This window comes from Rhizopus delemar, genomic scaffold, assembly GCF_000149305.1.
Source record: "Rhizopus delemar RA 99-880 supercont3.2 genomic scaffold, whole genome shotgun sequence".
NCBI lineage: Eukaryota > Fungi > Mucoromycota > Mucoromycetes > Mucorales > Rhizopodaceae > Rhizopus > Rhizopus delemar.
The window spans coordinates 3,840,518-3,858,818 of record NW_027137828.1 but is presented as its reverse complement, the minus strand read 5'-3'; the positions used below and the strand labels follow the sequence as shown (position 1 = coordinate 3,858,818).

General features: G+C 34.5%; 9 protein-coding genes across 9 annotated transcripts; 4 read left to right on the top strand and 5 right to left on the bottom strand.

The window, feature by feature from the left end:
- Positions 1–66: 66 nt before the first annotated feature.
- On the top strand, positions 67–1,370 carry RO3G_03747 (uncharacterized protein; the record flags this gene model as incomplete). Its single annotated transcript, XM_067658337.1, has 4 exons — positions 67–326; positions 383–1,035; positions 1,088–1,205; positions 1,358–1,370. The coding sequence occupies 4 exons, from the start codon at positions 67–69 to the stop codon at positions 1,368–1,370; spliced, it is 1,044 nt and encodes a 347-aa protein (XP_067514438.1).
- A 2,188-nt stretch (positions 1,371–3,558) lies between these two features.
- On the bottom strand, positions 3,559–4,490 carry RO3G_03746 (uncharacterized protein; the record flags this gene model as incomplete). Its single annotated transcript, XM_067658336.1, has 5 exons — positions 3,559–3,631; positions 3,696–4,003; positions 4,057–4,178; positions 4,237–4,326; positions 4,373–4,490. The coding sequence occupies 5 exons, from the start codon at positions 4,488–4,490 to the stop codon at positions 3,559–3,561; spliced, it is 711 nt and encodes a 236-aa protein (XP_067514437.1).
- A 447-nt stretch (positions 4,491–4,937) lies between these two features.
- RO3G_03745 (uncharacterized protein) lies at positions 4,938–6,116 on the top strand (the record flags this gene model as incomplete). The annotated part of the gene is made up of 4 exons (XM_067658335.1): positions 4,938–5,279; positions 5,347–5,384; positions 5,453–5,530; positions 5,681–6,116. 4 exons carry the CDS (start codon positions 4,938–4,940, stop codon positions 6,114–6,116), a joined length of 894 nt encoding a protein of 297 aa, XP_067514436.1.
- A 1,066-nt stretch (positions 6,117–7,182) lies between these two features.
- On the top strand, positions 7,183–8,272 carry RO3G_03744 (uncharacterized protein; the record flags this gene model as incomplete). Its single annotated transcript, XM_067658334.1, has 3 exons — positions 7,183–7,213; positions 7,279–7,621; positions 7,675–8,272. 3 exons carry the CDS (start codon positions 7,183–7,185, stop codon positions 8,270–8,272), a joined length of 972 nt encoding a protein of 323 aa, XP_067514435.1.
- Positions 8,273–10,343: 2,071 nt separating this feature from the next.
- On the bottom strand, positions 10,344–11,739 carry RO3G_03743 (S-adenosylmethionine synthase; the record flags this gene model as incomplete). Its single annotated transcript, XM_067658333.1, has 4 exons — positions 10,344–10,716; positions 10,858–11,250; positions 11,306–11,636; positions 11,688–11,739. 4 exons carry the CDS (start codon positions 11,737–11,739, stop codon positions 10,344–10,346), a joined length of 1,149 nt encoding a protein of 382 aa, XP_067514434.1.
- Positions 11,740–12,230: 491 nt separating this feature from the next.
- Positions 12,231–12,924, bottom strand: RO3G_03742 (uncharacterized protein; the record flags this gene model as incomplete). Its single annotated transcript, XM_067658332.1, has 4 exons — positions 12,231–12,284; positions 12,337–12,402; positions 12,463–12,528; positions 12,706–12,924. The coding sequence occupies 4 exons, from the start codon at positions 12,922–12,924 to the stop codon at positions 12,231–12,233; spliced, it is 405 nt and encodes a 134-aa protein (XP_067514433.1).
- A 486-nt stretch (positions 12,925–13,410) lies between these two features.
- On the top strand, positions 13,411–14,243 carry RO3G_03741 (uncharacterized protein; the record flags this gene model as incomplete). Its single annotated transcript, XM_067658331.1, has 2 exons — positions 13,411–13,764; positions 13,857–14,243. 2 exons carry the CDS (start codon positions 13,411–13,413, stop codon positions 14,241–14,243), a joined length of 741 nt encoding a protein of 246 aa, XP_067514432.1.
- Positions 14,244–14,773: 530 nt separating this feature from the next.
- Positions 14,774–15,987, bottom strand: RO3G_03740 (uncharacterized protein; the record flags this gene model as incomplete). Its single annotated transcript, XM_067658330.1, has 5 exons — positions 14,774–14,850; positions 14,920–15,254; positions 15,303–15,619; positions 15,796–15,814; positions 15,884–15,987. The coding sequence occupies 5 exons, from the start codon at positions 15,985–15,987 to the stop codon at positions 14,774–14,776; spliced, it is 852 nt and encodes a 283-aa protein (XP_067514431.1).
- Positions 15,988–16,392: 405 nt separating this feature from the next.
- Positions 16,393–18,134, bottom strand: RO3G_03739 (uncharacterized protein; the record flags this gene model as incomplete). The annotated part of the gene is made up of 6 exons (XM_067658329.1): positions 16,393–16,689; positions 16,744–16,964; positions 17,025–17,102; positions 17,151–17,529; positions 17,583–17,801; positions 17,853–18,134. 6 exons carry the CDS (start codon positions 18,132–18,134, stop codon positions 16,393–16,395), a joined length of 1,476 nt encoding a protein of 491 aa, XP_067514430.1.
- Positions 18,135–18,301: the final 167 nt, after the last annotated feature.

Here is an 18,301-nt window from a genome sequence, read left to right as displayed (position 1 = left end):
GCTTTAAATACTAATTTTACAGTTATTTTTTCTTATTGTATTTTATTTTCTTCTTTTTTATACAAAATGTATCAAACGCAATATCAGTCAGCACTTTATGAAGAATTGGAGCACCTTGCTGAATACCCTAGTGAAATATTGCTTTTTAATGATTCTTCCATAGAGCAATATAGCTCTCCTCCTGATCTTGCCACTAGTACTGCGACAAGTGTCAATTCTTGTACACCATCGCCCATAACAGCCAAAACTTCACCCTGTTTCACCGAGAGGGAATGCCTAGAATCAGCGGAGTCAAAAACTCTTGGGAATTCAAGTATTTCGAAAAGGTTTGTCTTGTTAGTAACTTGAAAAAAACGCACAGACTTACCGATTACCTTTTTAGGCACATATCTCCGAACAAGGCCGAGCGCAAGGCAGAACATAATGCAATTGAACGTGCTCGAAGAGAGTGTCTCAATTCAAAGTTTCAGCAATTAGCAGATGCATTACCCAACCTTCAGACCTATCGCCGTCCTTCCAAAGGTCAAATTGTTGAAAAAGCTCTCGACTGGGTTAAGCAAAATCAGACAAAAGAAGAAAAATATCAACAGCAAATCACCCAACTTCAAAATGAAAATAAATGTCTTAGTGCCCATATAATTATGATGAAACAGCATCAATCAACCACCGCTATTCCTACATTCTCAATCTCTACGCCTACTACTTATTTCGCTAATACACGTCAAGTTCTTTCTGATCATAACATGCTTACTTTTAATAATCACAAGGATCCTGCGACAAATTCAATTGGTGATTTGGATAAACAATATTATCAAGATATAGAAAAAGTGTCAAATATAACATTTTCTAATGTAGCAGTGAGCGATTGGAAGAAAACAGAGTTTGCTACTTATGAAGGAGATATTCAAGATTATGCATTTTCATTGAAGGTTGGAGAAATACAAGAAGAGGGTGATAATGAAAGCAAATCGTCTTTAGATGACTATCAAGACAGCAATATTAATGATGCTTATCCAGAATTAGCAACTCATGATTGTACGTTATTCTTTAATACATGTATTATAGTGGCTAACTGTTTATTTTATAGTAAACGGCTTTAATATAAACCCATTTTCGTCATGGGAAAAGAATCAACAGAACACTCTGTGCTCTCATCCATCAATTAATTCCGTCAGTTCGGGATATTATCATCATCCATACTCATTGTAAATAAGTGCTTTTATGCAAGACTTATATCTGTTATTTTATTTTTAAATTATTACATGAACATCTAGAGCTTACAAAAAAAGGCGCCTTTTTTTCAATTCCAGGCATGTGCTTCATTATAATGGCTATGCGTTTTCTTTTTCTTTTTTAGCTTACGAAAATAAACTTGACAAACTTTAACTTTTTTTTTTTGTTTTATGCTGTAACATGAGACCTGGTTGTTGTCTAAGTTACATAATGTGTAACAATGTTTGAATAGCACAATTGATTCGCTAAAAGACCCAACAATAATAACAAAAGAAATAAGCTGTATTATCTTTTATATACATTCCTCTTTCTTTCTTGTCATTTTATAAACCACTTGACAATCAGGATTCAAAAGTAAGCTTCCAAACATATTATGATCGACCAGGACGAATGAGAAAGGTAAAGAATCAATCAAATAACTGTAATACAACCAGTTGAATCTTGTAGGTTTGCATATAATCTTTAGATTCCTAAATTAATGAGGTTAAATTACGTTTTCTAAAGCGCTGGCTTGTTTTTTATATTTCAAACAAATTTGTTGAGTTACACTAATAAAAAGTGTAAATCATAGTAGAATCTCATTGTTCACTACTTCAAGAGAAATCCTTTTGCAAAACAGTCAATTTAAATTAGTTTCTCACTGCAATAAAGTTCATTAACTGATAAGGTACCCTCGGTAGGTCAAATAAAACATTGTTGTCTATAAAAGATAAAACGGGTATTTTTAGTGTAACTTGGAAAATTGTTTCTTTTGTGATAGTACGAAACTTTTCTTTTCTGCATTATGAATTCAAAAACACTAAAAATAGCTTAGTTAAGGCGTGAATTGGAAAATAAATAGATTCTATTTAGAATGCACTGAAAGTAAATTGAGAAAAAGGTAACCTTCAAAGTATTGGGATTGTATATAAAAGTAAAAGTACACTCTATACATTGTTCTACGCAAACAAATTAATTAAAATTTCACACGAACATAACTACAGGATAGAATGTGGCTGAATTAAGGAAAATCTCTTAAACCTTAATAATAAACACTTGGCCAATCGGTAAATATTAAAATAAATGCAGGAACGAAAGAAAAGGTTAGTCTACAATATTTTAACCTAAAATGAAAAAAGACAACTTTGTAGATAGCCTGAGATTGAAAATAAGACGGTTGTGCTTGATTCAACGATTATAAATTACTTTTGATCTTTGATAGGCGCTAATTCTGCGTTCAAAGCTTTTCGACCTTTTAGGGTTACCCAAATGCTTTTCATGTTCGTAAAAACCCACCTTGCTATTGGCAGGAATACTATCTTTTACTATTTTTTAAACTTGCAATATTCTTAGTAATGAATATCAGTAATCACTTGAAGTTTTACAAGTCCTCGTAATTTATTGATAACTCTGCATGGCGCAAGACTGCCAGACACATATTTCTCATTCTTAGAAATATAAGACAGCATATTCAATAACACGTAATGAACTCCAATTCTTTTATCCAGCATATCTCATCCACTTTTAATTGGGTTAATAAGTTTTCTTGTCGTACTTGATCACTTTTAATTGGAGAATTGTGAGCCTGACATATACAAGATACAAAAAAAAAAAACCTCATTAAACGTCTTTAAGAAGATTACACATCAAATCCAATGACTTGACTCCTATCGTATCATCTTTTCCGTCTGACTTTCTTACGTAACCAATTATGCTACAACCTTCAGCTTTTAACTTTTTTTTAATGGTATCTTAAGACCTAGTGAGGGAGTTGACAACTGTTTCTACAATGTACACTACGTTATTACATGAACGTAAACCACAAAAAAGTACGAATTGAACTCACTCATAAATTAACCTTTAAGCGTATACAGTGTACAAGCTTGGAAAACGAAATAGATTACTCCTAGCCAACCAATCACAAATCCAAACGGGAAATCCTTAAAAAAAAAGAAATGAAACATTTGTGCTTATGTTATCTAAAGGGTAAAAATCCCTTTGTTTCAAAAGCAGTCATATTATTCATCGTGTCTCAATTGATCATCCTCAGATATCAAAAAGGTCAATAGCTTTGTGAGCAGAATAAAATGCTCCATTTCCTTACGCTTAAATATTGAAAAAGTTCTTTTAGGTACTAATTGGTAAATATTGAATCAAAGAAAATAAAAATATTTACCTGAGGTAATAACAACAAAGATTATAATATAGAAAAAGAGAAGAACCTACTCTTTTATATACCTAAATAACATGTATATGTATTGTATGCTTCTTTACTAGAGAGAAAAATGGGGTTTATAGTTTATTTCGTTAAAGAAATGTCTAGAATTCTAAAAGGTCTAATAGAGCTTATTCTTGTACAAACTTGGAAACAAAAGCAAGTATCTCATTACGAGAAGGTGCATTAGAAGGAACGACATGACTATAAAAAAAATATTTCAGTATAAACTTATTTAGATCAACACTTTCTTTTTTTTTCCCCATACCCTCCATTGTGTCGAATGACGACAGGATCAATACATTGATCTACCAAAGTTTGTTGCAACTCGGGTGTAATCAAACTGTCTTCCATACCAATCATATGTAATGTAGGAGTAGATATCTTTTGAGTCCAAAAGTCCTGTGTTGCTTTTTGACTCGAAGGTTTGAAACCAGCCGCAACCATGCCAAACTTGAAATTGGGATGATCAAAGTCACGGAAAAGTGGTATAGTATTGCGATGTTCAAGAGCAACCAGTATAACAGCAGCAAGACAAGCACCTTGAGAGAAACCAAAAATACCATCAAATGGTCCCTAGAATAAGTTAGACTTTCCGCAGTCAATATACAATAGCGCTTTCTTTTTACATCTTTTTGCATAACACCCTTCAAATAGTCAACTGATTCTGTAAAACCTCTATAGTAACCATCACTTGTCAAATTTTTATCATCATTTTTGTAAGGATGCCACCAGGCAAATGGTTTTGCTTCTGAAAATAAAAAAAGTTAAGGAAACTAAAATAATAATAATAATAAATTAAATTGTACCTTCAGGCGCATTTTCATCCGCAGCAGCTTCTCGGTGTGCTTCAGAAGTATATTGTGGATCTACAGTCATTTGTGGTGCAGTGACATAGACTAAAATATATAAGTATTGTCGTTTTCATTCATGAACATGCATTACCCAAATCAGCAATCTTGTCAAGCTTCTTTCTAATAACTGAAGTCTTTTTACGAAAAACACCTGCATTTTGAACCATGCCATGCAAGCAGAGAATACGCAACTTTTTGGTGTCTGTCATTTTATTTATGTCTATAAGAAAGAAATAGAGGAGGCTAAACATATATCAGGCCAGTTTTTTTTTGCTTTTTTTTTTTTTTTTCGTTTCAGACAGCAAACTGAGCTGTAAATGACTGGTTCATTATTCTTAGTTTATTATTCTTAAAAGGGGGAAGAAAACGTTCGACATCAAAACTATACAGATTCTATGATATGTAATAATTTCACTATAAAATGCTTTATTAATTTGCTCTTCATTCCTCTCTTCTAAAGCTTATGCTTATAAATCAAGCAATTTTCATTGTCACAAGTAGAAAGACATGAATCTGAACTCAAAACCGGAGTCTATCGTAAAAAAAAAATCATTCTCAACTCACACTCATATATTCATACAGCTCTTATTGTGACGTTCTCAATATTTATTTTAAATTTTTTTTTATCCACTTTTCCTTTTGCTCAACTGTTGACAATGTCTTCAACAGATACAACGTCTTTATTTCAAACTTTGACTCCTCAAAATGGATTTAATTTGAATACACAATCACCACCTCAACAACAAACACAGCAACAGCAACAACCCCCTTCACTGCTTAACAACACAGCTACTACAACTAATCCTCAAAACCTCACTGGAGATCAAAACCAAAAGTCTATACCTCAAGTCAACGTACTCCACACCGTACCTGTATTTTTTGTAAACAGTCAAAAGGAAGAAAAAAACAAAAGACCTTTTGAACCTGAAGAATTACAACGTTCTGGTTCAATTTCCCTCAATTATGGTGATAGAAGACTTTCGAATATTCTGTCTGACGTAAGTAGACGAATAGACTCCCTCTTTCTACTTCTTCAACATTACTTATATCTTTTCTATTTATTAGCAAAATCATGATCAAGTAGGACCGAATATGCCTAAAAAGTAAAAAAAAAAAAAAAAAAAAAAAAAAAAAAAAAAAGAGCAAAACACTAATACATGAATCTATTCAGGAAGGTATTATTAGAAGTAGCAGACCCTTCAAGAGGATTATTTGGTGACGGAAACGTATATAAAAGAACCAAATGTAAGTTAATAAAAGAATATAAAAGGGCAGAAAGGAAGCTAACGCGTGTGTGATCATAAAGTGGATAAGGGCAAGAAAAAGGACACAACAACAGAAGAAAGGTAGTTGAAGAAAGGGGAAAAAGAAGAAAACTAAACCTAATTTAATGTTATAGCGTGCTTAAATTAAGCTCGACATCTATAAGGGTATATGGTTTTCCTACACATTTAACAGATGATTTGAAACGACATTATGAAAAATACGGTAATGTGGTTGATTGCAGACGATCTTTATCTGATTGGATCACGGTGACATTTGATAACCATGCATCTGCTTTACAAGCACTTAAATCCAATAGCACAGAGATTCGTGGTTACAATGTTCGTATTATACCTAATCCTGAACCATCTACTACTATTCGACATGGTGTAATCACCTTGGAAGAATCAAATAATTTACTTAAACAATCACAAAAGCCTAGTGAGCTTGGACAAGGAAAAGAAGGCATTACAGCGTTTGATGGGCATACAAGTGAAAATGTAGAAGGGATGATGAGACCAGTTGATAATGGGTTTATGGCAAAGCTTAAAGAAACATTTTTTGGATGGTAAAATAAAGAGTATTTTATAATCTCAATCACAGGGCAGCATGTTGTATATGCTTTTATAAAAAAAATTTTGTCTAAAATCGCAATGTTTTGCCTTAAATACGCGATTTACTACTATTTTAATTTTAATAGGATCAAAATGATTTTTATGTTTTTGAAATATTTCATACATTTGATTTTAAATTTATAAAGTTTTCTAATATAAGTAATTCCACATATCAGTGTTTTGCAATTACATGTATTGAGAATAAAAAAAGGCTTTAATATGTGCTATTCAAGGACGAATTTTTATTTCAATATTGAGCTCATCATTTCGCCATTGGCTTTAAATGATCACCATTTTCTACCTATGACATTATTTTTGCCAATATCTTTTGATAGATATTGAAAGAATTCGTGTCACTAAGCTATAACAAATAAAGCAAAGCAGAAAGTCTAATAACCAGAATACGTCAAATGGCTTCATTCGAATGTTATACCAAGCATGAGATATCAATTATATTTTTTTTAAAAAAAAAAAAAAAAAAAAAAAAAAAAAAAAAAAAAAAAAAAAAAAAGAGTGAAGAATGAAGGTATACCATTAGCTTTTACATTTTTAAGCGAGCTTTTATCATTATTTGTTTACATGTAATATTCCTTCATAAATAATATTTCATAGAATGCATTTATTTCAATAATACTTCCTTCATGATACATAACTTTATGAATACAGTCTAATTACTTGACAATGAGCAAATAAAATACGCAGATTTTAAAGGATGATCCTGTCTACCAAGTTTTTTATTATCTCAATATTTTCAATGTCAGTCGATTATCTTTTGTGGTAACACACATCCATTCGGCTTGATTTTTATTCTGAATCGCAATATTCTACCAATCATATCGATTCATTATATGAGCAACCTTGACGGTCCATTGATCTTGACAAGTATATTTGATTTTATTGGTTAACGGATTTTTGAGTCACTTATCAAAACAAGCACTAATAAGCTATGCTTCAAATACATAAACCCCCCCCTCCTCCTTCTTTCATTCTTTTTCTTTCTGTTTATATTAATTTATTATTTGTAATGAACGCCAGCACACGCGAACAATTCAAAAGTAATTAATCCATTTCACATCGCACACAGAAAGAAACAGATTGATTTACACTCCTCTTCTTTTAGTTAATTTTATATCTGGAGCTACCGGTCTTTCACTTTCATATGCTTGTATGCACCCACTTGATACCATAAAGACACGAATTCAAGCAGCCGATATCAACGTGGGCTGGCGCCAAGTAGTCTTTTCAAAGGCTACTTTAAGAAGTCTCGGTAAAGGCTTTTTTGTGTCCGCTTTGGGTGCAGCTGGACAAGGTGGTGCTCGATTTAGTACTTATGAATACTGTAAATCAAGGATGTTACCTAAAGAAAAGAATGGATTAACAATTCCTGTTACTGCATTATCTGCTGTTCTTGGTGATTTAGCATCGAGTATAATTAAAGTACCAAGAGAAGTTATCACAGCCAAGTAAAGTAGCTTTTAATAAGTCTTGTCGCAGTGTACTGATCTTTTATCTATAGACTTCAAATCGATCATTACAAAACAAAAACAGGTCAAAAGCCAAATGCAGCTTATGTGGTACGTCAAACCTTAATGGAAGAAGGCCCTAAGGGTCTCTTTAGAGGATTTTGGGCTATCGCTGCTCGTGATTCACCTTTTATGATTATCTTGCTTGTATCCTATGAAAACTTTAAAGCTTTCCATCACCGATCTGTACGTGAAACAATCGAAAAGACAAGAGAATACAGAAGACAACATCAAATTGTGGCCAATACCTCTTTTGAAGAATTAGAAGCTGATATACCTACCATGCGTAGTGTACTTTATGGTGGTGTCAGTGGTTTCTTGGCTGGTTATTTCACAACACCAATGGATGTGGTACGTACAAGAGTCATTGCGCAAAAGACTGTAAAAAAGCCAATGACAGTGGCCGAGATGGCTCGACACATGATTCATACGTCTTGGGTACACTCCAAAGCAAGTACAGTAAGAAGATCAGTAGATACTTACAACTCATTTTTTGCTGGTGCGATCCCAAGAAGTTTCTGGTGGTTTGGTATCTGTGGTATCTTCTTTCCTTCTTATGAAACCTTAAAATCCATTTTAAATAGTCAATAGATTATCCCCTCTTGCATCTCTCTTTGTAAATGTTTTATACTCTGCATATTAACCCTCAATCATATACATTTTATGTTTCCCAAAATTTATGTGAAAAAAAATAAATAAAACTCCTCCAAAATGCCACATTTCCATCTTTTTTTCTTCTCTTTATTACATAACAATGACACTTCATGACTGTGAGTACAAGTCTTAATCCTTTTATAATGTATATACTCACTTTTTTCTTCTTTTTTTTTCCCGAAAAAAAAAAAAAGTACAAGAGGAACATATGAAGAATGGAATGACAGAAGAAGTCTTTGAAATTCCAGAATTTATGTCTCAGTGGACAGAATCGCAAAGAGCAGGTAAAATAGGCAATAAATACCTTTTGCAATCAGAGCTTTTACATGTTTTATAGAATTTACTTTCTTCATGTTAACAACGTTATCGCCCTACCGTTTAACTCAACTCATTGATCGTATTTCCCCATACATTTATAGAGACATGCTTTGCGCAAGTACAGTCCCAACTACGCTATTGCCTAGTTAATTTAGACTAACCAAGTTGTATAGCAATTACCTTATGAAATAGCTGTCAACATTTTGAGCTTTTTAGATTTTAAAAGTTTCATTCAAGCATCCCAGGTCTGCAAAGGTTGGCGTACACTTTGTGATGAGCCTAACCTGTGGAAAACCCTGTTTGAAAACGAAGGGTGGTTGTATGACGAGCAAGAGATCGATGCTTATTTGTATAAAGAAAACATTCGCTCCATACCTATCCGACGTTCCTTTTCTTCACCTTTTATTCCTCGACATGGCAGTGCCGTAAAATCCAAACGCATGAATCAACCTGCCAAGATTTCCGATAGAGACGAGAGGTCAGAGTACCATTATGATCCTGTGGCCGATAAACGGTTGATCAATTGGAAGCGACTGTATCAAAATAGATTTTTGGTTGAACAACGCTGGAAGAAGGGGTTTTGCATGACTCGACTGTTTCCGTCGCCGACGACCGTCGGACCTGAGTTGCATACCGAAGGTATTTACTGCTCGCAATTTGACAAGCACCAGGTTGTCACCGGAAGTCGAGATTGGACGATCAAAGTTTGGGATGCAGAGAGCGAAAGGTGTAAAAGAACCATACGTGTGCATACCGGTAGCGTGCTCTGCTTACAGTTTGACAGCACACAGATTGTCAGTGGGAGTTCGGATGGGACGGTGGTTTTGACAGAGTTAATGACCGGAAATGTAGTTCATCGACTCAGGGGCCATCGAGGAAGTGTGCTTGGTGTTCGATTTGTGCAAGAAAAGAAAATTGTGAGTTGTTCAAAGGATGGTCAGTTACGTCTTTGGGACCGTGTAACAGGAAAGTGTTTGCGGATCATGGGTGGACATCAGGCTGCGATCAATGCAGTGCAGTGCTATGAAAATAAGCTTGTGTCTGCCTCGGGCGATCGAACGTTAAAGATATGGGATTTGGAAACGGGTGAATGTTTGCGGACCTTGACAGGTCATACGAGAGGCGTGGCATGTATTGAATTTGATGGACAGCATATTGTGAGTGGCTCAAGCGATCACACTATTAAGATATGGAATGCAGAGACGGGTGATTGTATTACGACGATGATGGGACATACTGAACTTGTGAGAACTCTACAGTTCAATGCAAATCTTAATAGAGTCGTTAGTGGTTGCTATAATGGCCATTTAAAAATTTGGGATTTAAAAAAGGGCGAAATAGATCTTGATTTAAGACAGACATCAGAAGGAAGGTATGTGATAAAGGCGTTAATCTAACATCGAATGATGTGTGTATTTACACTAAGGTACTTGTTAGGATACTCAATATAAAATTTGATTTCGCCAAAATTGTGTGTTGTACAAGCTTAGCGAAGCTAGTGGTTTATGATTTTGCATTTGGCATTGACACAAGTTTTTTAAAATAAATTATAAAATAAACAAAACATGTTTTATACAGTGAAAACTGAAGTATATTTATTATATGAAGTGAAGAGTAATGAAACAAAATATAAAACAAAAAAGATATCTAACAATTAAATATAGACTATATAACATAGTTAAGAGGAAACTTAAAACTTGAGTTCCTTGGGTTGTTCCCAGGTGAATTCTTCACGACCAAAGTGACCGTAGGCAGCAGTCTTTTGGTAAATGGGCTTGAAGAGGTCGAGTTCCTTGACAATGACACCAGGACGGAGGTTGAAGTTGTTGCGAATGATTTCAACCAATTCAGCTTGAGACTTTTCAGAGGTACCGTAAGTATCAACAAAGATGGAAAGAGGTTCAGCAACACCAATAGCATAAGAAAGTTGAACAAGAGCACGACGACAAAGCTTGGCGTTAACCAATGACTTGGCAATCCAACGAGCAGTGTAAGCAGCAGAACGGTCAACCTTGGACCAATCCTTACCAGAGAAAGCACCACCACCGTGAGCACCCCAACCACTATTTACAGAAACAAAACAGATTAGAACACAGATTCATAATTTTTACAAAGAGGAATTAGTTTGAAATATAAAAAATTTTTACACCAAAAAATTTTTTATAAATACAAACGCCTCCTCCCTCTCTCTCAATGTAACTTACCCATAGGTGTCAACAATAATCTTACGACCAGTCAAACCGGCATCACCTTGAGGACCACCGATGATGAACTTACCAGAGGGTTGCAAGTGGTAGACGGTGTCCTTCAAGAGGTGTTCAGGGATAACAGGCTTGATGACATGTTCCATCAAGGCCTTACGAAGGTCTTCAGTTTCAATTTCAGCAGCGTGTTGAACAGAGATGACAACAGTGTCTACACGAAGAGGAACCATGGCACCATTTTCATTCTTGTATTCAATGGTAACTTGGGTCTTGGAATCAGGACGCAACCAACCAAGGGTACCATCACGACGAAGTTCAGACATGCGGCTGTTGAGCTTGTGAGAGAGAACACAGGTCAAGGGCATCATTTCAGGAGTTTCATCAGTGGCATAACTAAGTATATGTATTAATTGCATGGTTTCTATATTTATATCCAAATGTACTTTACCCAAACATGATACCTTGGTCACCAGCACCAATATCTTCAATGTTGAAAGACTTTTGAACAAGACCTTGAGCAATATCAGGAGATTGTTGTTCAATAGCAACCAAGACGTTACAGGTCTTGTAATCGAAACCCTTTTCGGAATCATCATAACCAATTTGCTTGATGGTGTTACGGATGATCTTTTGATAGTCAAGGTTAGCCTTGGTAGTGATTTCACCAAAGACCATGATCATACCAGTCTTGGCGGCAGTTTCACAAGCAACCTTAGACATGGGGTCTTGAGCCAAACAGGCATCCAAAATAGCATCAGAGACTTGATCACAGATCTTGTCTACACCATTGATGAGTATTCCTATTTACTTAACTTTATTCATATATTTACCAGGGTGGCCTTCACCAACGGATTCAGAAGTAAAGAGGAAAGTGTTGCTCATGACAAATAAATAAAAAGAGGTTTAGAAAGAAGGAAAAAAAAAAAAAAAAAAAGACTCGACTCGTCTGTTATGTTTAGTATTTATTATTTTTTTTTATGTGGTTAAAGCCACCCAATATTTCAGCCAATCAAAATAAACGAAAATCAAGCTTTTACCCAATCATATTTTAATCGCGACATAAAGGATCAATTTAATCTATCCTTTAGATCTTCGTCTGACTTTCGATGTGCACGGAAAAAGAACAAAAAAAAAAAGGGGTGGGAAAAAGCATGCATTTGAATGAAGCAGTAAACTTACATTAGTCAATGACATTTCACTTTTTCAAGGTAGAAAGGCATAAGTCTCTATTTTTTCTTGGAAACACAAGATGATCATCTTGTCTCGCACGCAATACATCCACTCTCTTTCTTTGTAAACTGATTAGCCTATAAAACCTCGACAAGTTTTTTTTTTATTCATGTGTCACATATCACATCACAATAACCCCCATTTTATTGCCCAGTAATGACGCCTAAATAATCTTCTTTAATTGTACCAATAGCAAACTATACACAAGAAAGTCAATTGTATGTCACTTGCTTAATTCTCGTAACTTACAATTTCAGTTGCATCTACACGCGTTCCAACCAATTTCAATCTAACGCGGACATCTTTTTGTATCACCTATTATTATAAACCCTGTTTTAGCGTTGACTGCCTTTCTTTTTTGTTCTTATAATTTACTTGGTCTTCAGATGAATAACATGGCGGATTACCATTAACATCAAACTTGAATTCATTTGGTATTAGCTATTATTAAAAATTGTCTTTTCAGTCCCCCATATAAAAAAAAAGAAATTCTTCTTTTTTTCTTTACATGACTTGAAACAAATACTTGTAATGGCCCTACATCAACAAAGAATCCCATCTTTTCTTTATATTAATAATCCGCAATTCCAATTTTAAAACCTGTCTCTGCTTTTTTACCTTATTTACAGTAGTAACTAAACCGTCTAGTACTTCTCCTTTAAAAGGCTTAAACAGGATAGCTTGATAAGAGACTTTGAATTCTGCTAAACCTGATCCTGGTAAAACTTTTCCTTTTTCTAATCTTGATACAGATACAACTGTCACTACATAACCATATCGACCTGAACATGTTCCTTCTACATCTGCATATAATTTATCTTGTATTTTGTCTTGCATGTTAGGACCAAAGTAAGAAGGGTGTAGAGTAATAGTGTGTGTTAATTCTTTCTGTAATTTTTATTAACATTCCAAATTAATTTGCTCTCTGTTTTTGATTTACCAAGAAAAACATGACTTGTGTTTGATGTTGTGTAATTTATAGTGTGTATATGTGTGTTTTTTTCTCTTTCCCAAATTTTCTCTCAATTTTTTCTTTCTTTCTTTCTTTTAGACTGTAAATAACGATTGATATAGATGGCATAGTAGATCAAATAAAATCTATTGATTTACCTTGTTCTTTTATTAATTTTAAAAATAAAAGTAAGTTTATATTAATGTACAATGAAACAAGTAGAGCGCGCGCGTATATAAACTTAATATACGCTAAAAATAAAAGAAAAAGAAAAAAAAAATGTGACTACGTCACACTTTTTACCTCTCTCTGTTTTCTTGACACTCATAACTCCGCAACCATAACATTTATTCTCTATCTTCTTTTTCACCATGTCCCACTTCAGATTCCCAAGAACTACAAGACCCATCGAACAAGAATTAATGGATACAGTTATTCACCCCATGGAGCATCAACAACATGAATTAGAAGAAGTAGGCTCAGTGCATAGTGAAAGTAGCGGCACTAGCTCAGACTCTTCTTCTTCAGACTCCTCAACTATACTAGCTTCAAGACCACCACCCGTGACACACATGACCTCAGAACGACGTTGTTGGATCTGCTTTGGCGACAGTTCTGATTCTCAAGGAAAATGGGTGAAGCCTTGTCAATGTTCTTTAGAAGCACACCAATCTTGTTTATTAGACTGGATTGCAGAAAATCAAAAAGCCTCGCCTACAAAAACAGTAAGTTGAACACATTAAACTTTTTACACAGAGTCTAAAAAAATGCGCAGGTGCGTTGTCCTCAATGCTCAGCATCCTATCATTTAGCACAGCGCAATAGTATCGTGCTGGCTTTATTTACTTTGGTTGATTCACTTGTGAGAACAACAGCACCTTACGTGACAGTACTTGGATTAGGATGTTCTATTGTGATTACCTGCACCACCTATGGTGCTTATTCTATCATGATCATGTTTGGACAAAGAGAAGGAGAGCGATTGATTGGAAATCCCAACAGCTGGACATGGAGAACATGGATTGGATTACCACTAATACCTGTCGCATTGATATCTACCAAGACAAAGTGGGGAGATGTCATTTTGCCTATTGCCGCAGCCTCGTTCTTGAGAGCGACACATTATCGACTTCAAATGGATTGCTTTCGATGGCATATATCACCTGCCGCATTGACATTTGGAGTGATACCTTGGATTTGGTAAAGTACAATCATTCATACAGAGAATAGAATTCTTATGCCCCTTTCAAAGTGTGTTTTATAGGAATGTATATTCTTTAACTCAGCGATATTTGACAAGAACACTTTCGTTGCAAGAACCTATCAATAACAATGATCGTTCATCTAACAACAGAAGAAGTTCATCCGCAACTGAAGAGAATAATATATCAGATAGAGAAAGACATCTTGAATTAGACATGATTCAAGGTCGAGGGGGAAGCATTGGGCTATCACTGATTGGTGCCCTATTATGGCCCACGTTCAGTAGCTTAGTAGGAGGATTACTTTACAAATCACACTGGATACGACGTTATTTTCCCGAGACATTCCATCGTAATCTACTCGGTGGTTGTCTATTTGTTGTAGCAAAAGATATTGGCAACTTGATTTACAAATATGAAAGAATTCGTCAATACAGATCAAGGAGAGTTAAAAGTTTTGAAGAAGTCAATCAACAACAACGACATCATCGCCGTGTATAATATAATGTATAAAGAAAAACGCAATTTTATTTTATAAATCTTCGTCCATGGCATCCTCATTCTTTTCTTTTGCTTGTTCTTCAACAGCCTTCAAAAATGACTTCAAGTCTATAAATACAATATTTGAGTGAATTTCAATACAGAAGGAATACATGTATTATTATTATTATTATTTACTTTTCTCGGCATGCAACTCTTCTAGTATATTATCTATACTGTCTTGCTGAATAGCTTTATGAATCACTTGCAGTCTATTTTGAAATTGTTGATTCTCTACCAATTGATGAACTTCTTCGGGTGTTCTTTTTGAGCTGGTTGCACTCACAAAGGGGAAAAGTGAATTACGAATATCATCATCGCCCAGGATGTTATTGACTGCCTCTGTATTCAAAGCGTCACCTACATCTAATGAAGCATGGTCTTCTACTGAAAGTTCATCCAATTTGGATTTTAATTGCTCCCATTTAGAAGAGGCAAGGATACGTTGTTGAGGTAAAGAAGAAGAAAGAGAACTATAAAAGTATAAACATTACATATTTTTATATACAATATGTATTTACCTTAATCCACTTGCATTTTGAATAAATTGCAATAAGTTTTCTTGGCTCATATTCATATCACCTTGTCCACCACCACCACTCAAGATTTGCATGAAATCAGATTGAGCGCTACTTTCAAACTCATCTGATGCGCTTGAAGGATCATTGATAGTCTGGTTTACTTTACGTACGATTTCACTATCCTTTTCGTCATTCTTGCTTTGCATCCAATAGAATTGCTTTTGGCTGGATGACTTGAACTTGAGGACATAAACGCGACCTGTTGTACATTGTTCAACTCGAACAAGTTCTGCTTCTTCAGGAAAGATAATAAAGTCCTAATCTTATATTAGTATCTTTATACGCATAACTTTTGTTGGAGTAATTACATCTTCAGGTTCTACGTTATGCTTTCTTTCTTTCCAATAAAAATGTAATAATTGATCATCGCCCTACATTTCGAGAAAAAAAAAAAGCTATAAGCAACAAGGAGTTTTTATCTATTTTAAGTTACTTGTTCCAAGTAAATGACACTAATAACAAAAAGAATCAATAAAGCAAAAAAAAAAAAAAAAAGCATGTATTTTTTTTTTGTTATTTACCCCTTTCTTGTATCAGGCTTCAACATTGAACCTTCTCTAATGCACTTTCCAGCATTAAATTCTACAAGGTAGTTGTTTCTTTGAGCAGTAGGAAAAAGACTCATGGTTTATGAAAGGAAAAAAAAAGAAAAAGAGGGCAGAGTTATACGTGTACATAAAAATACATACGCAGCTTCTTATTGGCACTTACTCGCTCCGAAAGCAGTCCCATTGATTTACGTGTACACGGCGCTTTCATTATGATGAAATACGTTATCTATACCCCATTCAATACTAAGAAAGTGAGTTGAATAATACATCTTTTATGCTCTGTTTAATGTTGGACAAATGACCTTATTCTTAAATTGCATGAAATTTCATTGATGTATGAAATAAGATAACAAGCCTTTGGAATTTTTTTTATAAAAACGTGCAAATTATTGAAACATTTATAAAGTATATAAAACAATTTACGAAGCTTTAAAGTTATACGCTTTACTCTATCTCTTTATGTGACATTAAGGTTCAAATTAAGCAATGGGACAACGCCAGACATCTTGCAAATCCTCTTCGTCCACTAATTCTTGCTTTGCAGCAAACATGGCATCTTTGACATACAAAGGATCTCTCATACCAGTAAATACGGTGCCTACCTCTTCATGAGATAGAAGAAACCTCAACATTTTCACTGTCAGAGGTGAATGATGATTCTCTTTTGTATTTAAAGTAGGACAGAGCGCACTCAAGATTCGATCAAGTTCACTGTTTTTACGTAGGGTATCAATATAAGCATAATCAATAATATCATTCGTTAAATGATCAATGCTCTACAGGATAATAATATTAGACATATATACAAGATATTTTTTATATATATTTACTTGTTTGTATTTAGTTGCCCATTGTTGATAGCGCGGTAATTCTTCATCTAATTCCTTTGCATATGACTCAAGTGATTCAATATCCTTTTTTACAGCAGGTAGCACTTGATTTAATAAATAATGTCTTGTAGCAAAATGATTTTGGGCTAATCTCGCTAGATTTTCTGACAGCACTTGTCCCCATACAAATTTTGCTGTAAGTGATTCCTCCTCTAAAGGTACTAAATATACATATACATGTGAGATACGCGCTCTATTTTAATACACGTTCAAATCTTTACGTTCTGACATCAAATCTGCTTCTAATTGTGTTACTGCTTCAAATGATTGACTCATGTTGTTTATAATTTCTTGTTCAGCTAATGAAGATGTTAGTTTATAAAAATAAATATAAAAAAGACGCTTACACAGTCCTTTTCCATTGGCTCCAAGGACATGGTTTACCAAGACACGAATTTGTCCATTAGCAATAGCGTTTAAAGGCCGGTTAGTCATGACATAGACGTCATGTTTCTTTGCTATATCAGCTACGGTAGGTACTTGGCTTGAGTCTGCTATAACGGCTTCCCGTTCAAACAAATTGAAAGGAACTTCAATAGCCACAAAATGATCAGGACAAGCACAAGATTGAATGACTTGATCTAATGCAACATGGTCTGCAGCAGCGGGGAATGACATTGTATTAGAACAAAGGCCGTATCCACCAATAGTTCCTGTATGAACAAGGCCATCTAAATAACGGAAACTTTCCGCCAAATCTTTATACAGTTGATTTGAGGTATACCTCTAATGGTTGCTTAATTTGTTTGCTTTGCATTTCTACGGTGTATAACATGTACCTTATTCTTTGCCATCAACATACGTTCAGGTGAATTGATCATGAAGATATCTAATTTATTTGTCTTTAATCTTTCAAGAGAAGTTCCAATTTGTTTTTCAATCACTTTTGGGCTAATGGAATGATAACTCTTTTCATTTAATTGAACATAGTCACTAGGATCGAAAGATTGAATGTCTTGTGCTGAAAGATAGCCTGATTTAGTTATTAAGGTAACATCCTATATTATACTGTATAAATATCATTCATTTTTATATCTATACACACAAACCTTTCTTGATAATTTGCCTTCCTTTTCCATATGACTGAGAGTGTTACCAATCAATTTTTCAGCTTCACCTGCATATACACAAGGTTTATTATGTATTGTTCTTATTGTAAAGCAGTTACCTCGCTCAAAATTATTGGCTGTATCAATGATATTAATCCCTTGTTCCAATGCTGCAGTAAGCGCTTCAGCATGTTTCGCTTGGTTTACCCGATAACTTCCAAATCCTAAACGGCTGACTGTTTGTCCTGTCTTTGGAATGACATTCTTTAATAAGGTTGACATTTTGAGATAAAAAAAGAAAGAAAAAAAGAGTTCCTTGCTTTTTGAGACTGCTCATTTTAGAAAAGAGCCTTCTTTAAATTCAGAATAATCTGAGAGCAAAACATGCTTGCACCCTATACAAAAAGAACCTTATGTCGAGGATTATTAAAACATAACATATTTTTAGT